We start from the raw sequence: 24,363 nt of genomic DNA on the forward strand, positions 1-24,363 counted from the left end.
GGTCAACGCCGACAACATTAGGTGGGCTGGCTAGAGGGGCGGCGATGACGTGGCAATAGTTGAGTGGAATTGAAATCCCACTCTTGGGGAAACTACGGGAGGCATAAGGGAAAAGAAAATAAGGAAAAGAAAAGGAGAAAGAAAAAGAAAATAATAAAAGAGAATAGATTTACCTCCTTAGTCTTCTTGTGTGGGAAAATTTTGGGGATTGAAGGAGTATTTATAGTGTAGAGTAGGTTAGGGTAGGTTTGAGCTTTATAAAGATAATAAACTTAAGGGATAAAATAATTAGCCCATATGTAAAAATAAGATGATTGGGTTTACAATGAAAATGGGCTACATTCGGATTGATTATTTGTTGACCCAAAAATTAAACCTTGTATTACTTAATCCTCTAATTAAAATAATTTGACCTAAAAATATATTTAACAAATAGTTTAATAATTTATAAAATACATTAAAAAAACGGGGTATTACATTATTCCTGTCTATTAGGTGTAACCAAATTATCATCAATTTTTTTTAACTCTTAATTAGATGGTCAAAGGCCCTATTCTGTTCGACTTATTTCCCCTTATTTCAGGGTTAATGAGTTCAGATAAGAGTTAATAAGTCTAGATATAATAAGTTTAGGAAAAATAAGTTCAGATAAGTTGTGATAAGGGTAATCAGGGCTACCCAAGTTTAATTTATAAATAAAACTAGTTTTGTGCCCGAGCGATACCCCGGTTGTTTATGGAAAATTATAATTCGTACATATGAAATATTGATATTTTATTGAAATAAATTCTAAATAACAATAAACCAAATTTGATTGAAAATAGAATTCTAAATTAACTTTTTATGCTACAAAGTTTATCTATATCTATTCAACGTGGTACGACACTTGACAAAAAGTTGAAACGCTAATGTTGTCTTGTGGCCTAATTATAAGTTTATTATTTGGTGTTTTATCGAAAATAAAAATCTAACCAACAATCTGATTCTAAAATTTTATCCTAATTTGATTGAAAATGGAATTCTTAACTAACTTTTTTTATCTTATGAAGTCTATCTAAATCTGTCCTGACGCTACACTTGGCGAAAAGTTGGAATGTCAAGTGTCGCTGTCTCGTGACCTACCTAAAAGTTTAGCTTTATGTATTAGTTATATGATAATAAGGGCTAATAAGTTCAGACTAGTTCTAATAAGATCGGATAAGTTCAGATAAGTAATTAAAAATCAAGTGAATATAACGCACCCTAGACATGATATTAATATACTCATTTCAGTCATTTGTCTAATGGACTCTTATATAACATTATGTGTGTTATCTCATTATCTTTTGCAAAACTAGTTACGAATAAATATTATTTCCTTTCTCTTTAGCTTAATTTCAGTTCAGTTCCTAATTTCCTCTCTCTAAACAATTCAGCTAAGCTCAGTAAATCAGAATAAGCCCCAAATGTTATGAAATTACTGTGTATGGCACATGACCTAACTTAGTTTATACTCCATTTATTTTTAAATATTTGCTCCACTTTCCTTTTACGACCATTTTTAAATACTTGCTCCATTTCCTTATTTGAAAAGCTTTTATAATATTTAATTCATTTCACTTAACTAGTGGGACCCAATTTTATCACTTTTAGATTCTCTCTCTTTCAATTTACCTTCCACTAACCCCACTATCTCTATACTTTATCACTTTCTCCTAAAACTCCGCGCATGGAGAAATGGAGCAATTATTTGAAAACGAAGGGAGTAATAACCAGTGGTCATGATTATAAATGTGAATGTATTGTGCAAAATTGTTATTGTCAACCAAATGAATATTTAACAATAATGTCTACAATGTTTTTTATAGACATTATTTTTAAAACATCTATTTATCTAAAAAACGTTTTTTAATAAATAATAAATTGTGCAAGCTAAAGAACAAACGTTGAAAGCAGGACTTTTTTAATTCAAATCTCCTGTTTGCTCATTATATCATCCCTTGAAATAAAACTTAATTAAGTAAAGAGAACTAAAACATAAAATTTCTCAAAAAAAAAAAAAAAAAAAAAAAAAAACAGAAATAAAAATGTTTAATGATCAGAGATGGGACATAAAATGTCAGCTAATACTCCCAATCAGATGATGTTGAATCAATGGATGAGGTGGTTGGCGAAGGCAATATGGTTGCGGCTGATCTGCTCGTCGTCCTCATCATCATCCTGCGATGGCCTAGACAGTCGTAGAAGGTCAAGACTATGGGGAGACGGAGCAGTAGAAGCATCAGCAACAGCAGAAAAGTCATTATTATAAGTAGAAGAAACATAGCCAGTTGTAGTTGCACTAGTATTCATGTTAAGAAGGTTGTTTGAAGCAGATGAATTGTTCGAGTAGGCAGGCTGATGATGAACATGGTGGTTATGAGGAAGATGCATTACTTCGTATCCATTGCCTAGTTGTTGTTGCGAGGTTTGAAGGGCGTTTGCCATTGCCAATCGGCTGTTGATTACTTGACTCTGTACCATTGCTAACTCTGCTTGTAAGGTTGCTACCTGAAATTTTTAGCAATATATGAAAGTCGTGTTACGTGAATATATATCATTTTAACATCGAATCCAAATGCTACATCTCATTTTTCATGTTCAATAATCTATACTCGTTCCTATTGGTTCGGGTTTTTTTAAAACCCCATAACTACTTATTCAATAAACCAATACAGAGGAAAACATGTTTGATTACTGGACCAATCCAATTAGTATATAAATTAATTACTTACATATTATTGATAGAAGACATCTACTTATAAAACAGAAATGCATTAAATGGTACGTTCTTACGTTATGTTATCTTGGGTTGCTTGCATGTATCATGCGTCACAAAATATACGAGGAAGGAAATGCAACACTCTTTTCATGTATGATAATTATCATTTTCACATTAATTACGCTCTTACGGACTCGAATATGAACATAGAACATGTCTATTATGCACAAATTTTATTTATAACCTTCTTATTCATGAATACCTCTCGTAACAAGTGCTGAAATGAGTTGAAATTTGGTGTGCGTAGACACACATATATGTAAGACATTATGCAACATCGATTTTACTATTTTTTGACAAGGAGGAAAAAAGAAGGCTATCTCCCAGCTGACTCGAGACTACAAGTCATTAATTGTATTCAACATCGAATAAATGCTAAGATATTAATCATAAAGGAGTAGAGTTTCACCTGCTGCTGCAAGGCAAGGATAGTAGAGACGCAACCATACACAGGGTCAGAAAGCCGAGCTTGAGCCTCATACGATATGGTAACTACAGCATCCTGCCTCCGATTCATAGGAATATGAAGCAACAACTTAGACACATTACTAGCACCAAACACCTTATGAACAGCAGCAAAACGCGCTGCACCTTGATCAGACCCGAAATGAGGTGCAAAAATACACCCATTAGTACACTTCCTCCTTAGGAACTTACAAGCACCACAAGGAGCTAGTGGACCCTCTTGATCACTCGAGGCAGCAGCAGAGGCTCGTTTTCCGAGCTTGCGACGCCCATCATGGTGGTCTGGCATAGCTAAGAGAGAATGATAAGAGGGGTGTGAGTAGAATGGCAGGGGATGGAGTTGGTTATAAGGGGGAGGGAAAGAGAGGTCCACGTTTGTTTCATGAATGGGTTTGGCGAGGTTAATATGATTATTATGAGACACTAATTAATTAAAAGTTGTAATTAAGGAAACAAAACGTTATTATTAAAAATGGTTGGTAAATTTTAAGGGGATTGAAAAGAGTGTTAGCAGCAGTGATTTTTTGTGTGAAAAGAGTGGTGTTTTTCTTGTTTTTCAAAAGTTAGTTTTGGTGAATATTAATGCTAATTAATTAGAGTTTGTTTTAAAAAATAATTTAATAATGAATTAATTGGAGTTAGTTTTGTGATTAAATGAGCTAATCTGTCCCGTTAAAGGAGACACAAGATTTGTGCTGCCCGTAGCGTGTGGAAGATGGTGGCAAGACTGGTAACTGATGAGGGTTATAGTCTTATAGAAACTATAATATATTAAAAGTAATGTATAAGGTTTTTTCATGTGTATATTTATATAATATATGGTTTTGTCACACCCCTCTACGGCAAGTAGGTTTATATGCATCAATAATTAATATTAAATGTATTTGTTAATTTGTATTTGTTAACTAAGATAACAACTTAGGAGTTAAGAGATAATTAAATGTAACAAATTGCAAAATATTGTTGTCATTTATATGAAGCTAATAGAATGATTCATGTGTCAAAAATCGAACTAGACCGAATGTAGGAAAATTGAAAATGTAAGACGATTATTATACTGGTTATGGTAGTATAGGAATCAATACGATAAAAAAATGGTCTAAAATTCGAATGTGACCGGTTATAAATTTTTTTTTTTTTTTGTAAAAAAAAAAATAAAATAAAATAAAATTATTTTTTAATATAATAATGTGAAAAAATAAACATGTTTTGTATGTACATGCCTACTTTAATAGCTAGCGTAATACTTGTATAAAAAATACTTCGTAACTTATAATATAATTATCTTCATGATATACTCCCTCTATTTCTAAAAGTATAACTAATTTATTGTAGACTCTTAATTCTAGGAAATTTTTTAAAAAAACGAGTAGATTGTAAAATAAAGGGAGGAAAAAAAGAGTGAGTTGATGTAATAAAAATGTGAATAAAGCACAAAATAAACGTATAAATAATGTGGGGGTAAGTAGAAGTAGAAATGTAGAATACAGTGGTAAAAAGATTTTGCCAAAAATAGAATGAAGTAATAGTGAGGTGGAAAGTGATATTCAGGAAGAAAATTAATTATTTTGAAGAATTTTAATGCGTAATATAAAACTAACTTTAATGGATCGAATTTAGGTTGAGAAAAGCGTCACCCTATTAACATGTAGAGCGTATGAATAAATATCCATTTAAAATTGGCATCCCTATAAACAACTTACGTAGCTTGACTTTTAAAAGATTTTGGATCAGACCAATCGAAGGTAAAAAGTAACCGGTTAATTTCAATCGGATTAATAAAACTACTGTCAATTGTCATTGCATAAATTTCAAAACTCAGTCTTGACAGTTTCAGTAACATGAAACAATACAGTGTAAAGGGTAACTTTTCGAACACCTAAAAGTTTTCATGGAAACGATATTTATATAACAGAATTAATGGTAGAATGCAGATACAAGAAGAAATATGTTTACCAATATTATTGCCTTCTCTGGAAAGTGGAAAGCATGAATATTCGGAACGGTAGCAATTGTCTGTCATGTGTCTTCTGAGGGCAAGATGCCGAAACAGCAAGAGCTACCACAAAAACAATGCAACCCTTCCGGCCTAAGCCTAACATCTCCATAGCTAAAGCTAAGTTCTTCCCCTGCCTGTATATCTCTAGAAGCGAAAAAGCAAACCCGAGGCAATAGAGCTCCTGAATTTCTAATCAGTATTGTGGACAGATTGCCACCATCACAAGAATGATTTATAAATCGTGCAACATTACCAATTCTTGTGGCGTCAATATTGATCCTGAAACATGCTTTTCTTGATGGAAGAAACTCCCGCACCACCAAAAGAGCAGATGAAAAACGGCCACCTTTTGCTAGTTCGTCATACACTTGTTGCCGTCTCTTTGCTTCTTTAGTTGTCAATAGTTCACCTAATATAGAGTTCAAATCAACCATCAACTAGATTTCACAATAAAATCAGATGAAAACCTTATTATGTTCATCCATACACCCAACCATAGTGTCAAGATCTATAGTAATCATTACACACGCATCATAGAAGTTTCCAGCGTATCATAACTACATTTACATAGATACATTAAGTGAGAAATTAAATCTTCCTAGGATGAAGAAACGTTTTGTAGTCCACATCCCCTTCCCCCCTTCCCATTTAAAAAAAGGTAGGGTAGGGAAGATGGGTAGGAGAGGCAATAGTATATCAAGTTAAGAAAATAAATACTTTATAGAAGAGCAACATAGCTCTTGTTGGTAATACTCTAGTACTCTTGCCTAGCTTTTTGATGATTCAACTTCATTGGAAGCGAACCCATCCGGGGAAAATACCATTCATATTGCATAAAACTAGGTTCCATCAAGAATTCAAGAGTAATGAGCTAACTATCTTAGAAGAGAACTTTAATGCAATTCATAAAGCAAAGGCTACCAAGATGGCTCATTAGAAAATGCAAATAATTTAGGCAACATTATTACTACCTTATGTTTTGTTTTGCTAAAACTCATTGCATTCATTTTCTCATTGGCCTCAAATTCCTCCATGTTGATTTTTACCATTCCCACAATAGCCAAATCAAAAAAGTTCTAATATGAGAAAGATAAAAGGCAAAGGTTGTTATTTGGGGTGTGCGAGAAACAGAGATTTTGAACAAAATCAGAACATAACACAACCCAATGAGTAACTATAAGTAAAGATCCAGGATAGTTAATGTAATGAAACAGAATATTGCCTAGCTGCCAACCACGTAATCAATGTTTAAATAGTGATAAAAGATTAAACATCTTTTAGGTATACTTTGCTGCGGTTTAATGTAAAGGACAGCACTTGATATGGAATTCTATATATGACATATTATCAACCTGCAGCAACTCTTCAATGGCCGCATCGACTGATATTAAATGGATGGACACAACAAGGAAACAAAAGGCTAAGTTTTATTATCCTTATCTTCTCCTCAAACAATTCAAAAAACAGATAATCCAGCAGTGATCACTTCAAAATCATTACAGCTGCCAAAAGTGATTTTGATCTATATTCATTCTCCCGAAAGCAGCAAGGGTGGTAAAGGCTGAGGCATACTACAAGGTCACAAAGCAGCCCAGACACTATGCCAAAGCACCAAGCTGCCTAAATAATCCATAACTATGGGCGTAAAAGGCGAGGGGAGAGAGGAGGGGGGGGGGGGGGGGGGGGGTAACATCCACCTTCAGTTAAGAAGCAGAAAAGCTAGGGGTATTTACAGACAGAATGAGTCTACAAAAAGAAAAAAGTTTACAAAAATATAGATTTACAGCAACTTTCAATCGGAGCAATTCTTCTTTCACTCTTTTTCTCCATGTGACTCCGAAAGATCTATGCAGAGCAACCAAAATATGCCAACCTACAGAAAGCCTAAGCACAACAGCTAACCAACCACTAAAATGACTTAGACCTTTCACAATTTATCAATAAGGTATAGACAATTGTGTAAAATAAGCCAAGCTAAACCATATTATCATCAAATCCATTATTAAGTTCATTTAGCTTAATAAAGTCAAGCTTAGCTGTTTGGGCCTCCTTACCAAACACCACACTGACAAAAACTAACTTGGCTTAATGATAGGCTTTTTAAACAATCGAGCTGAAACATGCTCTCTGCCTCTCTTCCATCTAAAGTTCATATATATAATTTCCTTCAACTTCATATCAATCTAAAATCATTAGATTTAAAGAGCTTATTTTAACTTTGTTCCAATACTGACACACAAAAAAATCTTGAGCCAATTTACAATCATCTATGTTCTAGCTTGGCTCATGATCAGGTTATTTCACCAATCGAATTTTGGTAAGGTCTATATCTATCATTCATAAAAAATAATTTCCCTCAATCAAGCTTTTGTTATTCTACAATTAATTGATTGAAACAGACTTATTTCAACCTTGGTCTTAATAAACAAGAAAAGCTTATGAAGTAACATTCATCTATATGCTAAATTATTAACTTCAAATCAACAAGCCCTAAAGAATCTTTTTATTAATGATAAAACAAGCTATTAATCAATCAATCAAACAAATAAGTAGTCCACTGCTGTAAATAAATAAGTTAATAATGAACATCAGTGATTGATCTGTTATTAACATTCAAACTTGTATATATATGAGGGAAATACACACATAAACAAACTTTAGCTAAGTTTCATCTCCATTTGCTTAATGAGCATATTCAGTTAGTTTCCATCCATACATTTAAAGAATTAAAGTGGTAGGACCAACTATCATTTCTCAAAGTTCGGTCATTTTGAACCCAAATTCCAAACTAGGATAATAAAACAAAAGGTCACTTTTTTAAAATGCTAACTTCTTTAAACTACAATGCAAGGTACACACAACCCTATTTTTTTTAACAATCCCCAAAATGTATTTGTTTCAAAATGTAAATAAAAGTAAATTTGGGAAATGCCACTATCATTGGAGATGGAAAGTACCCGAGCGATTCAAAAACCATCTTTAATGCATCACCATACCCTCCCTAAGATAATTATGAACTACACATAAGTGAATAACCTAAGATAGGGTTGAGAGGACATGGCACCAAGCAGTTTTGTTAGAGAACCTGTAGATACTTCCTTGCTGAGGACGATGGAAAATTGGAGGGTACATCGGGAGTTTAACTGAAACTTAATGTCAATGATAAGAGAAATGATCAAATGAGTAGGGAAATTTATTTAGTCATTCCATTCGTTTCTCTTCCATCTTTGAGAGTGTCTACTGTGAGGAATTAACAGCATAACTTACACAACTTGTTATCATTTTCTGAATATTTCTCTCCTTTTCTCCCTCTATGTTATAAATTGTGTCACAATTATCCAATATACTTCATACGACATAATCTCTCCTCATTAGACGGGAATCATGCATATAGTAAATCAAACCAAACAATACTGTACTATCACAGACTCACAGCACACTGATTTCGCAACAGCTCGTGTTTTACAGAAGCTTTTGTTCTACATTAAGATTACTTCTCGGTAAATAAAGAGCTCACACATACTAATGTTCAAACATCACACCATTAATTCTCGGCACAACCCAGAATTCCAATATAAATTATTCAAAATACAGGGCAAATTTGATGCTATAAAAAAATGCCGCCAAAATGGAAATTCAAATTACCTGCATATTCACAGACAAACTTTCCCTTTGGAATGAACTGAGCAGCAAACAAACCCCAACCCTTATTCTCAACCCTAACAATCTTCAACCCAACAATAACACCCATCTGAGTAACCCGATTCCCACAACTCAATCCACAACCACAACTCGTTCCGCACTCGGTCCTCATCTCACCACCCCACAACACCGCACAAGAGCAATCCTCGTCACAAATCTCACCACAATCACACCCAACAGTGTCAGAAATCCCCAAACTAGTATCAAATTTGAAATGGGTATTAGAATTAGGGTTAGGGTTTACATTTTTTCCCCAAAATTGACGAGCAAAATTGGGGGAAGAGGTAAGGTAAGTGGGGGTATAGAGGAAGAAAGTGTAGGGGTGAGAATCGACGGTGTTGATGAAAGGAATGGGGAGAGTTTCGAATGATCTAGAAGCGTCGGAGGATCGGACGTTGGTGATGAGTTTGGAGAGGTGGGATAGGGTGTGGCAGGTGCAGGATATGGAAGCGAGTTCTTGGGGAGTTAGCCATGGAAGAATGAGCTCTGAAATTGATAGGAAGGGAGATGGTGATGGTGGTGTTGGTGTGTGTTGCGCGCATCGCTTTGAAGTAGGCGCGCTCATTGTTGCATGAATGAATACAGAAATTTTGTAAAGAGGATGTAATATTCCGAGTCCAACCTGCTGCCATCCCTCCTATTTGGTCTTAAGGGTGAGCATGAGTCGAGTGAGCATGGATTTTGAAACGCTTTGATTTTTTTTTTTACGAGAAAAAAGGAGGAAATTTTCACAATTGCTATAAATAACGAGAAAAAAGAATTTTATTAAGGAAATTTTCACATTTGCTATAAGTAAAAGAACCCTACTTCATATCTACTACCACTTTAATTTTTTATTTTAAATTGCTACCACCTAAATCAGAGTTTTTTAAAAATCACTACCACTTAACAGAATCTGTTAGGATTTCCGTTAAGTTTATTAAAAAAAAAATTAAAAAAATAAAAAAATAATAATTTTAAAATTTTAAAAAAAATCAAAATATAAAAAAAAAAATAAAAACCAGCCACCCAAAATACCCTAGCCAACCCCATTAGCCACCCTCCCCCTACCGCCAGCCAGTGCCCAAAGATGCGGCGGCCGGCGTCGGAATCGAACCCCTCCCCTTCCCCACCCAAAATCGACAACCCTAACCCTTATTTCCCTGCCCGAAACCACCCTGATCGATGGTGAAATGGTAGGTCGTTGGACTACCCTCCCCAACCGGTCAAGCAAAATTTATAACACTTAACTAACCCTTATACAAGTATAGTAGTAAGTCAAGGGTCGAACCCAAAGGAATGGTGAGTAATGGTTTGTTGTCTATGGCTAAGCTATCCCGAAATCAAAAGGTAGGGTTGTAAATGCTAAGACTAGAACGAACACAACAAATTAACTCGAAGAAATCAAATATGATAAGCACTAGGGCTAGGATCCACATGCATTCATAATGGAATTGGCTAATTGGGAGGTCAAATTAGCTAAGTCAAACAATGTGAGGGAAAATCAATCATGCTACCAAAAGAGTATATCAAGCTATTCTCCTAGAGGTCTAACTAGCGTCAACTACGATAAACTCTAGCTAGGAAACATCACAAGACAATTCAATCGTGTAAATGCAAGCCACAAATCAATGGTCCGTATCAATGTGAACTTACAATGCAATCTAGTGCAACAATCAAAGTTGGTCAATCTTCAATTAATCACACACATGCACATGATTCATCAACCAAATTTAATCACACTATCAACTCCATCAATTATCCCCAATTAGCACTAATCTATTACTCATACATGCTTCACCGTTGCCCTAGCAAGTAAACTACTCACTAATCATGGTAATTAAGATCAAAACACAACTAATCAACACATTCACCATGATCATATTAAGAAATCTAAAATCAATACAAAAATCAATGAAACTTCAATCAAATATCAATCAAACCCAAACAATCAACAAGCATATGAAAAACAAATGAAATCAACTAAAATCAAACTATATATTGAATCAAAGAAGAGTAAACCTTACAATACTTGATCAAAGATCAATTAAAATGAAGAAATCTTGAATCATTAACAATTCACCATGAATTTCTCTCTCTTCAAAACTAGAGTTTCTCTCTCTAAAAATATGATCAAAAGTTCTAATTCTAATCTCTAATGATTATCTAATTACTTCTCTCTCTAAAAATAGAAGGAAATACTACATATAGCAAAATATACAAAGGAAAAGTCGGTTAGATCGTCCAAAAATAGACCTTGGGAGGCGCGGGCGCACGGAGAAGGGTACGGACAGAGCACCCAGGTAGGTGCGGCCGCACCTAGCAGGTGCGCGGCCGCACCACAGCCGTGCGCACCCGTACTTGGTTGGGTCTCCCTTCTCCCCTTCTTCGACCTTGCTCATCCTTGTGCGCATGTCTAGGTGATGGTGATGAACATCAAAGTATGCAATCTTGAAATGAGTATTTTGGTGGGTTTGCGGCAAAGATGACGCCCCCACCGCATACGTACACCGGTCTCTAGACTTGCCCCTTGAGTTCCTTCCAACTTGAAACTCCAAAAGCTAACACAAGGCATCCAACATGATGAGAAATGTAGGAGGGAAGCTCGGAAATCTTTGGAAACTCGATCACAACCTAAAAACAAACGAAAACAAACAAATAAAAGAGAAAAACAACGAATAAACAAAGAAATGCACAAAATAAAGAAACTAACTACGAAAAGCACAAACTAACGAAATAAAGAACAAACTAAGAAAAACTAAGGAAAAGAGCTATAAAATGGAATGAAAATCATCCTAAAAGAGATCAAATGAGTGCCATAAATGTCACTCATCACACCCTAAACGAGTTTTAGGGTTTTGCTTAGGATGGTTTTGGGTGGCAGGGAATTCCTTCGTCGCGGACAGAAAAGGGAATGGGGGACGAGGAGGGGCTGGGATAGGGTTTTCGGGGGGAGAGGGGCTAGGATCGAGGGGGTTTTCAAGGGGAGAGGGGTTGGGATCGAGGGGGTTTTTGAGGGGAGAGAGGGGCTGAGATCGAGGCTGATCGGGTTTTTGAGGGGGCTGGGAACGCGACGCCGGCGCTGACAAGTTGGGTGGTCGGAGTCGCGGGCAGGGGATTGGGCTTAGGCGACTATAGCGGTGTCTTGGTGGCTAAGGAAGGACTGGTGGCTGGACGGTGAGTAGTGGTTGCGGCGGATTGGCAGCTGGTGGGTGGGAAGGAGTGGTGGGTTGGAATGAGTGGCGGCTGGACGGTGGTTGGGTGGTGGTAACGGAAATACTAACGATCTAAGTCAAGTGGTAGTGATTTTTAAAAAACTCTGATTTAGGTGGTACCAATTTAAAATAAAAAATTAAACCGGTAGTAAATGTGAAGTAGGGCCCTTTTGCTGGTAGTAAATGTGAAAATTTCCTCTTATTAATGATAAATAGCCAAACAACACTTACAAACAATTCCTAAGAAATCTAAAATTCCAATACAAGTACAAATCTTCTTAGAACTAGTTACATCGTAGATTCGATCAACGATCGCCTTAATAAAAAACTTCATTTGAATCAATACAATATGTGAGTTAGCACTAATTCGGTTTGAGATCCACGAATGAGTAGTTGTTTGGGTGAAGAAACTCATATGGCCTTCTAAATACTTTTGGAGATGATGAAACCCTAAATCTTCAAACTTTAGCACACGAACAAACAAAAAAAATAAGCCTAATTGAACAAGCAAAACGAAGTATTTCCGATCATTTTTTGTCAATTCGGACCTCAAATTGGACCCATAGTGCCAAAATGCCCCTCTAAACCTATGAAGAACATGTATTGCGCACGAAATTCGAAGAAATTTTTTAAAGCTGTTAGATTTAACAGTTTTCTTGACGTTATGTGGTAAAAAACAATTTTTATAATTTTTTTGGTGGTAAAATAAAAGTTTTGGTGGTCAAAACTATTTTTTGATTTTTTTTTTAGTGGTAAAAGTCAAAATTTCCTTGAATAAACTCCATCATAAAGATGAGATCCATTATTGAAAGCAAATGAAAAGTTTTTTGGGGCTTACCACCGGTGGAAGCCCCTATAAAAAATTACAATTGAGATCAGAAGAGATGGAAGCTAAGAGAAGAGAAAAAAGGAGAAGAGAGAAGGAAAACCTTCAAAAAAAAGCTGAAAAGAATCTAGCAATGAAGGTTAGAAAAACCATCGCAAAGGGAAAACTCTAGAGGGAACCTAGAAAGATAGTGAGGTTGACACGCTTTAATTTTTGACAATATTGAAAAATCTAAGTTAATGAATAATTACCTAAGTTACACAATGCAAAAATAAAGAGACAGTGAATTAACCTAAACTTAATTAAGTGCATCTATAAAAAAACAGAGAAAGCAATAATAAAGTAGTATTCTCTCCGTTTCGTAATAATTAGGGATGACAATCCAGTCCGGATTCGAGCCTATTCCGCCCCAATCCTGAGAAACAAATCCGCTATGAGTCCCACTCTGTTAAAATAATCCAACCCTAAGGTCAGAGTCGGATCCTACAAAAAATCCGAGAAAAAAAAAATCTAATTTCGACTCCAATGGATTGTGGATTTGGGTGTGAGTCGTGGACTCGTGGTGGCAGTGGGTGCGGGTTGCATACGCCCAAATAGCCTAATTTCTCACAATATATTGAATAACCCAAGAAAAACTCACAAGTCGGGTCGAATTGGAGTCGGTGTCAGAGGCCATATATTGAAGTCGAATCGGAGTCGGAGTCTTGGAGTCGTATTTAGCATCCGACTTTTTGTAGGGTCGGAGTCGAATTTAGCATAATTCAATCAAAGGCTGACCTGTTGCCATCCTTTATTAATAATCGCAAAACTTTTCCTTTTATGAAGATTTCATAATAATTGCAACACTTCCTTAGTTGATAAGAACTCACTATTATATTATTATTTATTTCTCCCACTAACCTCACTTTTACAATATTTTATGATTTCTCTCTCCTACTAATACCACTCATACTACTATTTTATAAACTTTTTTTCCCATACTCTATATTATACAATTCTTCTTCGGTTCTCATCCTATAATTTTCCTAAAATTGTGTGCAATAATTGCAGAATCATTTTTCAACACTTAGGGCATACTCTTCAGCTTATTTTCAGTTCAGTTTAGCTTAAATAAGTTCAGTTCAGTTCTTATCTTAATTTCCTTCTCTCATAAAATATTCTGTTCAGTTCAGCTCAAATAAGTTCAGTTTAGTTCTTATCTTAGTCTCATTCTCTCACAAAATATTCAGTTTAGTTTAGTTCCAATAAGTTCAGTTCAGTCAATCAAAACAGACCCTTAACTACAACTCTCAAAAAACCCATTTCTCAAATCTTTTTTTTCTTTTCTTTTCTTTAATCTCCAATTAAATAATTTCTAATTCTCCAGTTTTCAAATAACTTCCACATTATCTCCTATTGTTTTTCTTTCGAAACACACATGCTATATATATACCGTGTGTTAGCAAAAATACACTCTAGTTTACAAAATGATTGAGAAACAAAGAAAAGAAATAAGAGGGTTTTTTGAACTCGTATAACTAACACAATTCTACATTGCTACTAGACTTGGTTATTAGACAGGGCTACCCAATGGCAAAAGGGTCGCGCTAATAATTAAAGGGTTTTGACCCTTTTAATTTTAATGGAAAGGGCTTTTTTAAAGGGTCATGTCTTATAAGGCTTTTATAAGGTCTTCAATTAAAGCCCAATAATTAAAATAAAATCTCAATAGGTCTTAGGTGCATACTTATGCATCTATTATAGGTGCAAAAAGGGAAGACCCAAAACGTGCGGCCCAAATTTTAATAACCCATACAACATATCCGCAATCCACCAAAATCAACACTACGCTCTACAAAATGACATTTCGTAAAAAAAATATGAACATAAAAAAATGAACATTTAATAATAAAAAATGAACACGTAATAAAAAATGGACATTTAATACTTATAATGCATATGTTTCATAATCATATAATTTTTTATTTCTTCAAATTTTTCTGTTCATAATTAAATGCATTATATTTATAATAATATTTTACATGTTCATATATAATTTCAAATATTCATAATTTAAATATGTGTTGTTCATGAAATATTAATTAAATCTGTTTATGCATATGTTGACTTTCTTAAATGTTTATGTTCCTATTTTTTTACGCATATGTTCACCTTTCAAATGCTTATATTCACTTTAAGGAAACCAATGCTTACGTTTATATTTTAAATTGTTATGCTTACTTTCTGAAATACATAAGTTCATATTGTTTATGCCTATGTTCACTTTTTGAAAAACTAATTTTCACATTTAAGGGAACCTATGCATATGTTCATATTTTGCATGATTATGCTCATCGATTAAAAATAATGCAGAAAATCAGATAAAATTCAATTTATTAGAATTAAGAATATCATATATTACCTAATCAATCGAAGTTAATCACAAAGTCACCACATAAGAAATCGAAAATCACACATAGATCAAATTGATCGAACATAACCAAAAATGAAATGAAATGAAATTCATATATATTAAACAAAATTCATAAGAATTGAACCGAAATTCATACACAGATGTAATTGATCGAAGCAAACAAAAATTTTTAATTCAAAGATTCATATAAACCTTAATCAATCAAAATTAAGCACAAAATCGAAATTCACACCAAAATTCATAGTTAATAACTACTTTCATGTTGTAAGAAACAAATTCAATCAAAAAAGTATAAAAAATGGGGTGAAAATTAAGAAAACAGAGGAGAGAGAAAATAAAAAACTTAGGATAAAAACAGAGGAGAAAAAAGCTGATGTTCACTTTTTAAAAAACTAATTTTCATATTGTGATGTTGTTACACCTATTTCTAGGTGCATGACTGTGCACCTAATAATATGCGATAAAATCTGATAGGCAGCCCAATAAGAACAATGAAAATCATACTTGTACTGTTGTACGTAATCCAAAATCAGTTTCAAAAGAAGCGCTTACTCTCTCCTCCTTTGAAGCGTCTTCTCAGTTGAAGCAGTTTATCGAATATCAATTTTACTTCGCATGTTTGCGTAATTTTAGTGGTATGTTTGCCCTTTTTATTTTGATTTAGAAATTACATTGTTGTATTTTGTCGGAATTTTAGGGGTTAGGGTTCTTGTTTTTTTCATGAATTGATGATTTTTATCGTGACCAAAAGAAAAGGCTTAGAGCCAATTGCCTATATTTTGATCTGGGTATTCAAATTTATAACCAGATCCTCAAAAAAGTAAGAAAATTCATGGGAAAAAAGATGAAGAATACAGAGCATTTGGTGATAATTAACTTGCTAATTATGATTAACTCGTGTTTAGGGAGATTTGTGGTGGAGAAAAACAGTTTAAAAGTGACATCTCTAAGTAATTTGAAGGGTATTTATGAATATTGGGAATTTTGCTGTCCCACAATATGGAGGTGCAATGGGTGGAATTGTGGTTTTTCCAAAATCTAATCAAAAGGGTTGTAAGCCATTTTCTGATGATGAAATCGCCTTCAAACCTAAGCCTGGTGGATTGCCTGTTTTTCTCCTTATTGAACGTGGGGGTAATTTAGTCTTCTTTCTGTCAATTATGATTAGTGATTTCTCCATTTCATTTAAATTATTTTTGAAAAATTGTATCTTGGTTTGGTGATTATGATTTATTTGAGAGTTTTGATTTGCATGTGATGTTTGATTATGTTATGTGTGATAAATGTGATTTGTATGTTTGTTTGGATGTTAAACTCAGTTTATTTTCAACTGTGCTCTTTGAATATTCCCTAATCCTATTTGTATAAATAAACTAATCTAGTGTTATTAAATTTGATTTATTAATGTTTATGAATATGACAGTAGCTAGGATAGATCATAGATGATGCTGGATTTGGTCTTTTCTGGTTATTTCCTTATGCATGTTGGATGAAACTATGACTTGGACAGACCTAGCCTTTGTGAGTTCAGTCAATGAGAACAGGCCCTAATCCTATATTTATTTCGGCGGGGAAAGAGGGGGAAATGCTGAAGGCCTATCATTCGTAGATTTTGATGAATTAGACAATTTTATGATTAATTGATTATTTCATCACCTTATCAAGCTATGATATGATGCAGAACTATGGTAACCACCCCTAATTGCTACCTATAGTGAGGAGAATCCGAGAATGGGTGATAGCAGGAATACAAAGAACTATGTCAGACCACAATGCATGAGGTTGAGCAACGAAGACAGGTTGAGTTCACTTCCAGATGGTCTCATTACCAATATACTCTCTCGTCTCCAAATCAATTCCGCCATTGCCACCTCCACCTTATCCCATCAATGGCGCTACCTTTGGACTACAATCGCAAATTTCACATTCGACAATGACGGAAACTACGTTTCCAAACAAACCTCAGAAAAATTCTCCACCGTTGTTGTTGACATCGTCCGACAACTGACCACTCAGACCCTCCATACTTTCAAACTTCAGTTAAGTTCGTTGTCCCACTTTCGTAACCCTGGTGTTGCAGATTCATGTTTTCATGAAATTTGTAGCCGAAACGTGGAGGAGATCATTATCAAAGCGAAACCTGGTAATAATAATTGTTTTACCATTCCTGGGTCTCTGTTTTCTTGTAAGCATCTGGTGGTTTTGATATTAAAAGCTATGATTCAGTTTGAATTACCAGAAAATGCTGATATTCAACTTCCCAATTTGAGGAAGATTAGTCTAGATTATCTTGTTAATGGCTGTCAGTGTTTGGGGAGTCTATTTAGGTCTTGTCAAAGTTTGGTTGAAGCCGATTTGATAGCTAGTGATTACATAACCCAACCCGAACACCAAATTGTTCTGAATATATCAGCACCGAATTTGAAATCATTGCGATTAATGTTCTTGCCAACGAAAAGCACTCAACGACCCAAAATCTTCATTGATGCACCCCAATTGGAGACACTTGATGTAACTAGCTACATTTCAAATTATTACACTATCAAAAACCCGACCAAATTAGCCAAAGCATCGATTCACATGTACTGGAATGAGGGGTATTCACATGTAACGGCCAAAGAGGGTGTTATACAGGATGTTTTCAAGTTTGTTGGGGGAATGTCTAGTGTTACAGATCTTACACTAAGGCTAGAGGATAATGAACTGACCAATATGTATCGTTACCTTAACTCTGCAGATCTCGGGGTTAGGATAACTTTTCCTAATCTTATACGTCTTGAAACAAATTTAGATTATGTTGGTTGGAAGGATTTGCTAATTTCTATGAAATGCTTTCCTAACTTAAGGCATCTTAAGGTGTGCCTAAATATGGATTCTGATCTTGTAATGGATCCCGTGAATTGGTGTGTACCGGAGCGTTTAAGTAAGTTGAAGACAATAGAAATATCCGGAGTAAAAGCAATTGATGATGAACTCGTGCTGATAGGGTACATTCTAAGCAATGCCCTTGATTTGGAAAAGCTTCAGGTAGAATGTATAGAATTTGGTTACATCCAGAGTGAAAAAGAAGCTCAACTATGGAATGTGTGTAAATTCTGTAAGCCATTGTTCCAGCTAGCCAGGGCATCTTCAACATGTGAGATTGTGTTTAATTTATGTGGGTTGTTTAGAGCTTCAAGTAATAACTGGAAAAACGGAAAACTTATTTGTGAAATCTCCAGTCTATTATTTGACATATGATACAGGTATTGATTTCTAGTTTCTTGATCTTTTGATGTATACAACAGTTTATTTTTATGCTTGAAATCACTATTAGTGTTCATTTGATGTACCAACTAAGTGTTGGCTCACTTGGTAAGGTTCTTGGGGTATGGAGTTCGAATCCTACCATGTGATGAGGGTACTTGGGGTAGGAATTCCCTTACCCTCCCATCTACTTCCAAGTAATTGGCCCGCTAATGCTGGACCAAAAAAAAACCGTGAGGGTTAAGGTCTAGTTAGGTTTCCCCTTACGATTAAAAAAAGAAGTGTTCGTTTGATGTGTATCATTGCTATTTATTCTTCTTTTTGGTTGATTTTTATGCAATAATCTTTTAAGTAAATTTTAGTTATGTTCCTCTATACATATGACATGGTTATGGTGTTTATATGACTCAAAATGTCATCCTCTATTCTAGTAAGTTTACGACTGTGAAAGAATATGAATTTGTAGCCACATGCTGTCCACAAATATGTATCCATCTTTAGTGTTTGTAATCGACGTGTCTGAGTATCATAGCCCTTAACAATGTATGCAACTCACTAATAGCCAATAGGTAAAGGTAAAAATCTAAAGAGAAGGATAAATTTAGTGAGAAACTTCTTGCTTCTCTGTGTTAATTATTTTCCAGTGCCGTAACTCTTATGTGATGCAGGGATGCTACTTATAACTCAGATAATAGAAGCCTGTGAATTATTAATTTATTTTCCTAGTACTCAATTGAATTGACAAATTAACTGGTTGTTTGACTTGTTTCAGAGGATTTGGTGTGCACCAGAGTTTTTACCAGATTACTTGGAAAGTAAGGTCGAAACAATACAAATAGTGGGACTGAAGGGGATTGGTGACGAGCTGAAGTTGCTAACGTGCATTCTGAGTAATGCAAACGTTTTGCAACTTCTTGCTTACAAAATGGCTAAATTCAAGCATATCAAGTTATCAACAGTTGGTATACATTGACTACTCAATTTTCTTCTAAATTTCTTGTATGGTTTGGTTTATGCTTATAATTACTTCTTGTAGTGTTGAAAGTGCATTGTTGTACAAAGCATTTCTATGCATGGATCCGTCTCTATTCTACTAGTACAATGGTATTGCAGACTCTTGTTCTTTTGCTTCTCTCTATGATATGGTTATGGTGTATGTGTGATTCAAAATGTTTTACTCTATACATGTAGATTCGAAAGCGTGGTGATGGAGTTATATTTTAATTAAGAAACCAGCTTCATGTGACTAATTTTATGTAATTTTATGTCCTAGGCTTCTTGGAGATTTTGACACTAGTGTATCTGAGTACTTGTCCCACCAATGAGTCTAGAAAATCGATCAAGTGAACATTTTGCCTCCTGACATGTCATCTGAATGTTTGGAGGCTATTTTAGCCTGTGTTCATAAACAATTATAAAATTTTGTTCCTTTAGGAGGAAGAAGAAAGAATGTGTTGAGAGAAGGGATTAAGAAGATGGAGGAGGGAAAGAGAAAAGGGTATTGAATAGCTTCTGGTTGTTGATAGTATGTGGTGATGTGGTGCACAAAGAATCCTTGTCAGGCCTTTTTAAGCTTAAATTATGGCCATCATTTTCCTTAATGTAAACAATTCTTAATCTCCTTGAGATTTAGAAAACTAAGCTACTTGTAGGGATCGATATCAGTTCCGTCTGTGTGCAAGTCAAACAAGTCCTTGTATGAAATTTTTCTAATGCACTCAAATTTTGGTGCTCATAATTTTCCGAGAACCTCCTGCTTTTAGGATGATGCAAAGGAAATTTGTCCTATGTTTCTGCTTGATGAGTTTGATTGTGAAGCTTTAAGTCTTACATTCCTGTTGGTAATCCCTAAAAGTTGGATGACCTCAAGATAAATCTTTTCTGATGTAGTTTTTTTTTTTTTTTTTTTTTTTTTTTTTTTTTTTTTTTTTTTGACGAGCAAGCAAGCACAACAATTTTATTAATCATCAATATGGCTCAAATCAGCCATAACAAAGCTCGAGATACACAAGGGAGTTTCCTCCATCCATACTCTTAAACTATCAAAAGAACCATTAAGCTTAGCAAGTTCGTGAGCTACGCAATTACCACCCCTTTTAACAAAGGAGGAGCAGCGATGACAGCTCTTAGCAAGCTGCAGAATGTCGTGGACCACCAGCCTGAACTCGGTAGCAGGAGCATCCCCTTTGTTGACATAGCTGTGCAATTTGAGGCAGTCCGTCTCCACACACACGTTCCTGAAACCCGACTCCATAGCAATGAGGAGTGCGTGTCTCATGGCCATTGCTTCCGCAACATCAACATCGAACTTTCCTTCAAGGCGAAGACAAGTCGAAGCAACAACATCACCAACATCATCCCTCATAACCCCTCCAAGACCCACACCTTCAGGCTTGAACATAGCAGCATCCAAGTTGATTTTAATCGTACCTTGCGGGGGTAGTCTCCAAGTAGAGCTTAAATTTGGTTGAGCAGAATGAGAGAAAGGCGGTTCCTGAGCTTGAGAAAAGTCACCAACAATTCCCACGGCCTTATGTATAACCTCCATTATGTTCTTCTTCCATCCCTGAAAAGTCCAGGCATTTCTACGAAGCCAAACGCCCCACACCAAGCTCCAAAAGACACTCCACCAAGACTGATCTTTGTGGCACTTTCTAACATCAGCACACCAATCCCCAAAAGAGTCCCCTTTAAATCTGTCAATTTCCAGCCTAAGTGGTGATAAGTACCACAACAATTTAGCCTCTTTGCAGTACACTAACATATGCAAAATACTTTCAATGTCATCACCACACATAGGACAAATAGGATCGGTACCCATACCTCTCTGAACTAAGGACTGCCGTGCAGCAATTGCACCTTCAACAGCCCGCCACGCGAACAATTTTATCTTCGGAGGTACCTCAGCATCCCACACAACCTTCCAGTCAAGATTGCAAACTGATTTCGAGGTGGAAGGCTTATTATTCTTCTGCTCCAATGTAATCAGATTGTAAGCACTACAAACAGAGTACTTCCCATCCTTAGTGAAATTCCAAACCCAAGCATCACTCCTAAAATAGAGAGGGATAGGAATTTTGCTTATCTCATTAATTTCTACGGGTGAGAAATTGTCAGTAAGGCCTGATGGTTCCAGGAGTTAGCTAACCACAGATCACGCACAAAAATTGGCGTCCCTTCCACTGAGTTTTGTCTTGAAGACACCTTAAAGGCAGGAATGTTGGGAACCCACGGGTCTTCCCAAATATTAATAGTTGAACCATTCCCCACAGATTTCCTAGCCCCTTTTACAAGCAAATCACGAGCCCTTAATATTGAACGCCAAGTATAACTTGCATTAGGACTTGCCTTCGCATCAAATAGATTCGAATGAGGGAAGTACTTTCCCTTAAGAACCCTTGCCACTAGAGAGTTCTCATTCGTCAAAATTCGCCACGCTTGTTTGGCAAGGAGGGCCTTATTAAAATTCTTCATATTTCTAAAGCCAAGCCCACCCTCCTTCTTTGAAATGTACATCTTCTCCCAAGCAATCCAGCACATTCTTCTTTCTTCCCCCTTTTGACCCCAGAAAAACTGACGATATAGCTTCTCAATGTCATCTATGATACTTGCCGGAATCAAGAAGCATTGCATTGCATAAGTTGGAATAGCTTGTGTAATGGATTTGATTAGAACTTCTCTTCCCGCCTGCGATAAGAAATGTTCCTTCCACCCCTTGAGTTTTTTCCAGACACGATCCTGAATATTTTGGAAGACTTGTTTCTTCGATCCACCAATGTAAGTAGGCAACCCAAGGTACTTGTCATGTCCATCGACAGCCTTAAAAGATAACTTCATCTGAAGCAATTGTTTCCGTTCTTGATCAATGTTTCGGCTAAATGACACTTCCGACTTATCCATATTCAGTTTCTGCCCCGAGGCTAACTCATAGGTAGAGAGAATATTAAGCACATTCTCCACTTCTTCTTCTGTCGCTCTCACAAACAAGAGACTATCATCCGCAAAAAATAAATGGGAAATAGGATTAACATGTCTCCCAATCTTGACACCATGGATGATTTTCTTACTTTTCGCATCACGAATTAGAGTCGACAAACCTTCAGCACACATAATAAACAGGAAAGGTGATAGAGGGTCCCCTTGCCTCAGACCTCGGCTCGGCTTAAACTGTCTCGATGGTTGAGCATTGACAAGAACATCAAATTCTGCAGAGCTCACGCATTTCATAATCAACCCCACAAAAGTTTCCGGCAATCCAAGCTTGATCATGATTTTTTCCAAAAACCCCCATTCAACCCTGTCATATGCCTTACTCATATCCAATTTAAGCCCCAGAAAGCCTTTTTTCCCTTTTTTCTTCTTCCGGAGATAGTGAAAACATTCATATGCAACTAAAACATTGTGAGTGATTAATCTTCCCGGAACAAACCCACTCTACGACTCGTGAATAATAAAAGGGAGTACTAGTTTCAATCTGTTAGCTAGTACTTTGGTGACAATTTTGTACATCACATTACACAAACTAATAGGTCTATAATCAACAGGAGACTCACACTCTTTTTTTTCGGAATTAAAACAATATGAGTCTGATTAATAGATACTACATCACCATTATTATTCAAAATATCAAGCACTTTATCCACTACATCCATCCCTACAATGTCCCAAAATTTCTGGAAAAAAATGGCAGACATACCATCGGGCCCGGGGGCCTTCGTCGGATGCATTTGAAAAAGTGCATAGCGTACTTCCTCCGCAGTAAAAGGGGTGCTCAGGTTGCTCCGTTGCCCATCACTGACAATAGGAACCACCTTCTCAATTACAGGCTCCGGCTCAATTTGGCTATTCCCATCAAAAAGCTCTTTGAAGTAGTTCACAAAAACTTCAGTAATCTGCTCCTCTTCATCAAAGACATTGCCGGCTTCATCCTTGATTTTCTTTATATTATTTCGCTCCACCCTTTGCTTTGCCTTCGTGTGAAAAAATGTAGTATTTTTATCACCATGCTTGAGCCATTCTTGCCTACTCCTCTGCTTCCAGTACATCTCTTCCCTTCTCTCAAGTTCATCCATCCGGTCATCGATTGCTCTCATCTGAGCAATCACTTCCTCCGATTGAGTTTCCCCCATAAGTCTCTCCATCTGCGTTTTACAGGCTTGCAATTCCTTCACAAAATCTCCAAATTTATCTCTGCTCCACGCACTCAGTCTAGTAGAGGTAAAGGCAATTTTCGAGCATAGGTCTCCACCTCTTTCCCAAGCTTCCGATACAATCTCAGCACAGTTCTCATCCCTGAGCCACATCTCTTCGAACCTGTATTGCTTTTTTTTCTTTTTTTTTCTTCGGGGAGTTCAAAGCTTCTTTAATGCACAAGAGAATAGGGAGGTGGTCATACTTTCTTTTTGTAAGGTGGGAAACAAACGAACCCGGGTATCTATCACGCCATTGTCGATTAGCTAGAAACCTGTCCAAGCGCTCTTGCACATTATCCACTCCGCCTCTATTGTTCGACCACGTAAAATCGTGGCCAATGTAGCCAAGATCTTCAAGTTGACAGTATGACACCGTCTCCCTAAAGATGTCTGCCTCGTCACAATTAAAAGCACGCCCACTAGATTTCTCACTTGATTGGAGCATGAGATTAAAGTCGCCCCCGCATAACCAAGGCAACACATTTTCATCTCCCAGCTTTTTTTAATAGCAAACCCGTTCTAAACT

The 24,363-nt window shown here is 36.0% G+C and overlaps 4 protein-coding genes across 4 annotated transcripts; 1 reads left to right on the forward strand and 3 right to left on the reverse strand.

Annotated features, from left to right (window-relative positions):
• Positions 1-1,791: 1,791 nt before the first annotated feature.
• LOC145598410 (LOB domain-containing protein 16-like) lies at positions 1,792-5,353 on the reverse strand. Its single transcript, XM_081654756.1, has 3 exons — positions 5,222-5,353; positions 3,210-3,556; positions 1,792-2,529 (listed from the first exon to the last, which is right to left on the reverse strand). The coding sequence occupies exons 1-3, from the start codon at positions 5,286-5,288 to the stop codon at positions 2,131-2,133; spliced, it is 813 nt and encodes a 270-aa protein (XP_081510882.1). The 5' UTR covers positions 5,289-5,353; the 3' UTR covers positions 1,792-2,130.
• On the reverse strand, positions 5,285-10,102 carry LOC145598409 (histone-lysine N-methyltransferase SUVR3-like). Its single transcript, XM_081654755.1, has 2 exons — positions 8,910-10,102; positions 5,285-5,673 (listed from the first exon to the last, which is right to left on the reverse strand). Exons 1-2 carry the CDS (start codon positions 9,529-9,531, stop codon positions 5,285-5,287), a joined length of 1,011 nt encoding a protein of 336 aa, XP_081510881.1. The 5' UTR covers positions 9,532-10,102.
• Positions 10,103-15,898: 5,796 nt separating this feature from the next.
• On the forward strand, positions 15,899-19,779 carry LOC145598643 (F-box/FBD/LRR-repeat protein At5g22660-like). The gene is made up of 3 exons (XM_081655025.1): positions 15,899-16,034; positions 17,081-18,644; positions 19,418-19,779. Exon 2 carries the CDS (start codon positions 17,131-17,133, stop codon positions 18,637-18,639), a length of 1,509 nt encoding a protein of 502 aa, XP_081511151.1. The 5' UTR covers positions 15,899-16,034; positions 17,081-17,130; the 3' UTR covers positions 18,640-18,644; positions 19,418-19,779.
• Positions 19,780-20,605: 826 nt separating this feature from the next.
• On the reverse strand, positions 20,606-23,948 carry LOC145596828 (uncharacterized). Its single transcript, XM_081653020.1, has 3 exons — positions 23,199-23,948; positions 21,794-23,079; positions 20,606-21,698 (listed from the first exon to the last, which is right to left on the reverse strand). Exons 1-3 carry the CDS (start codon positions 23,946-23,948, stop codon positions 20,606-20,608), a joined length of 3,129 nt encoding a protein of 1,042 aa, XP_081509146.1.
• Positions 23,949-24,363: the final 415 nt, after the last annotated feature.

This window comes from Chenopodium album, chromosome 20, assembly GCF_948465745.1.
Source record: "Chenopodium album chromosome 20, dcCheAlbu1.1, whole genome shotgun sequence".
Taxonomy (NCBI): domain Eukaryota; kingdom Viridiplantae; phylum Streptophyta; class Magnoliopsida; order Caryophyllales; family Amaranthaceae; genus Chenopodium; species Chenopodium album.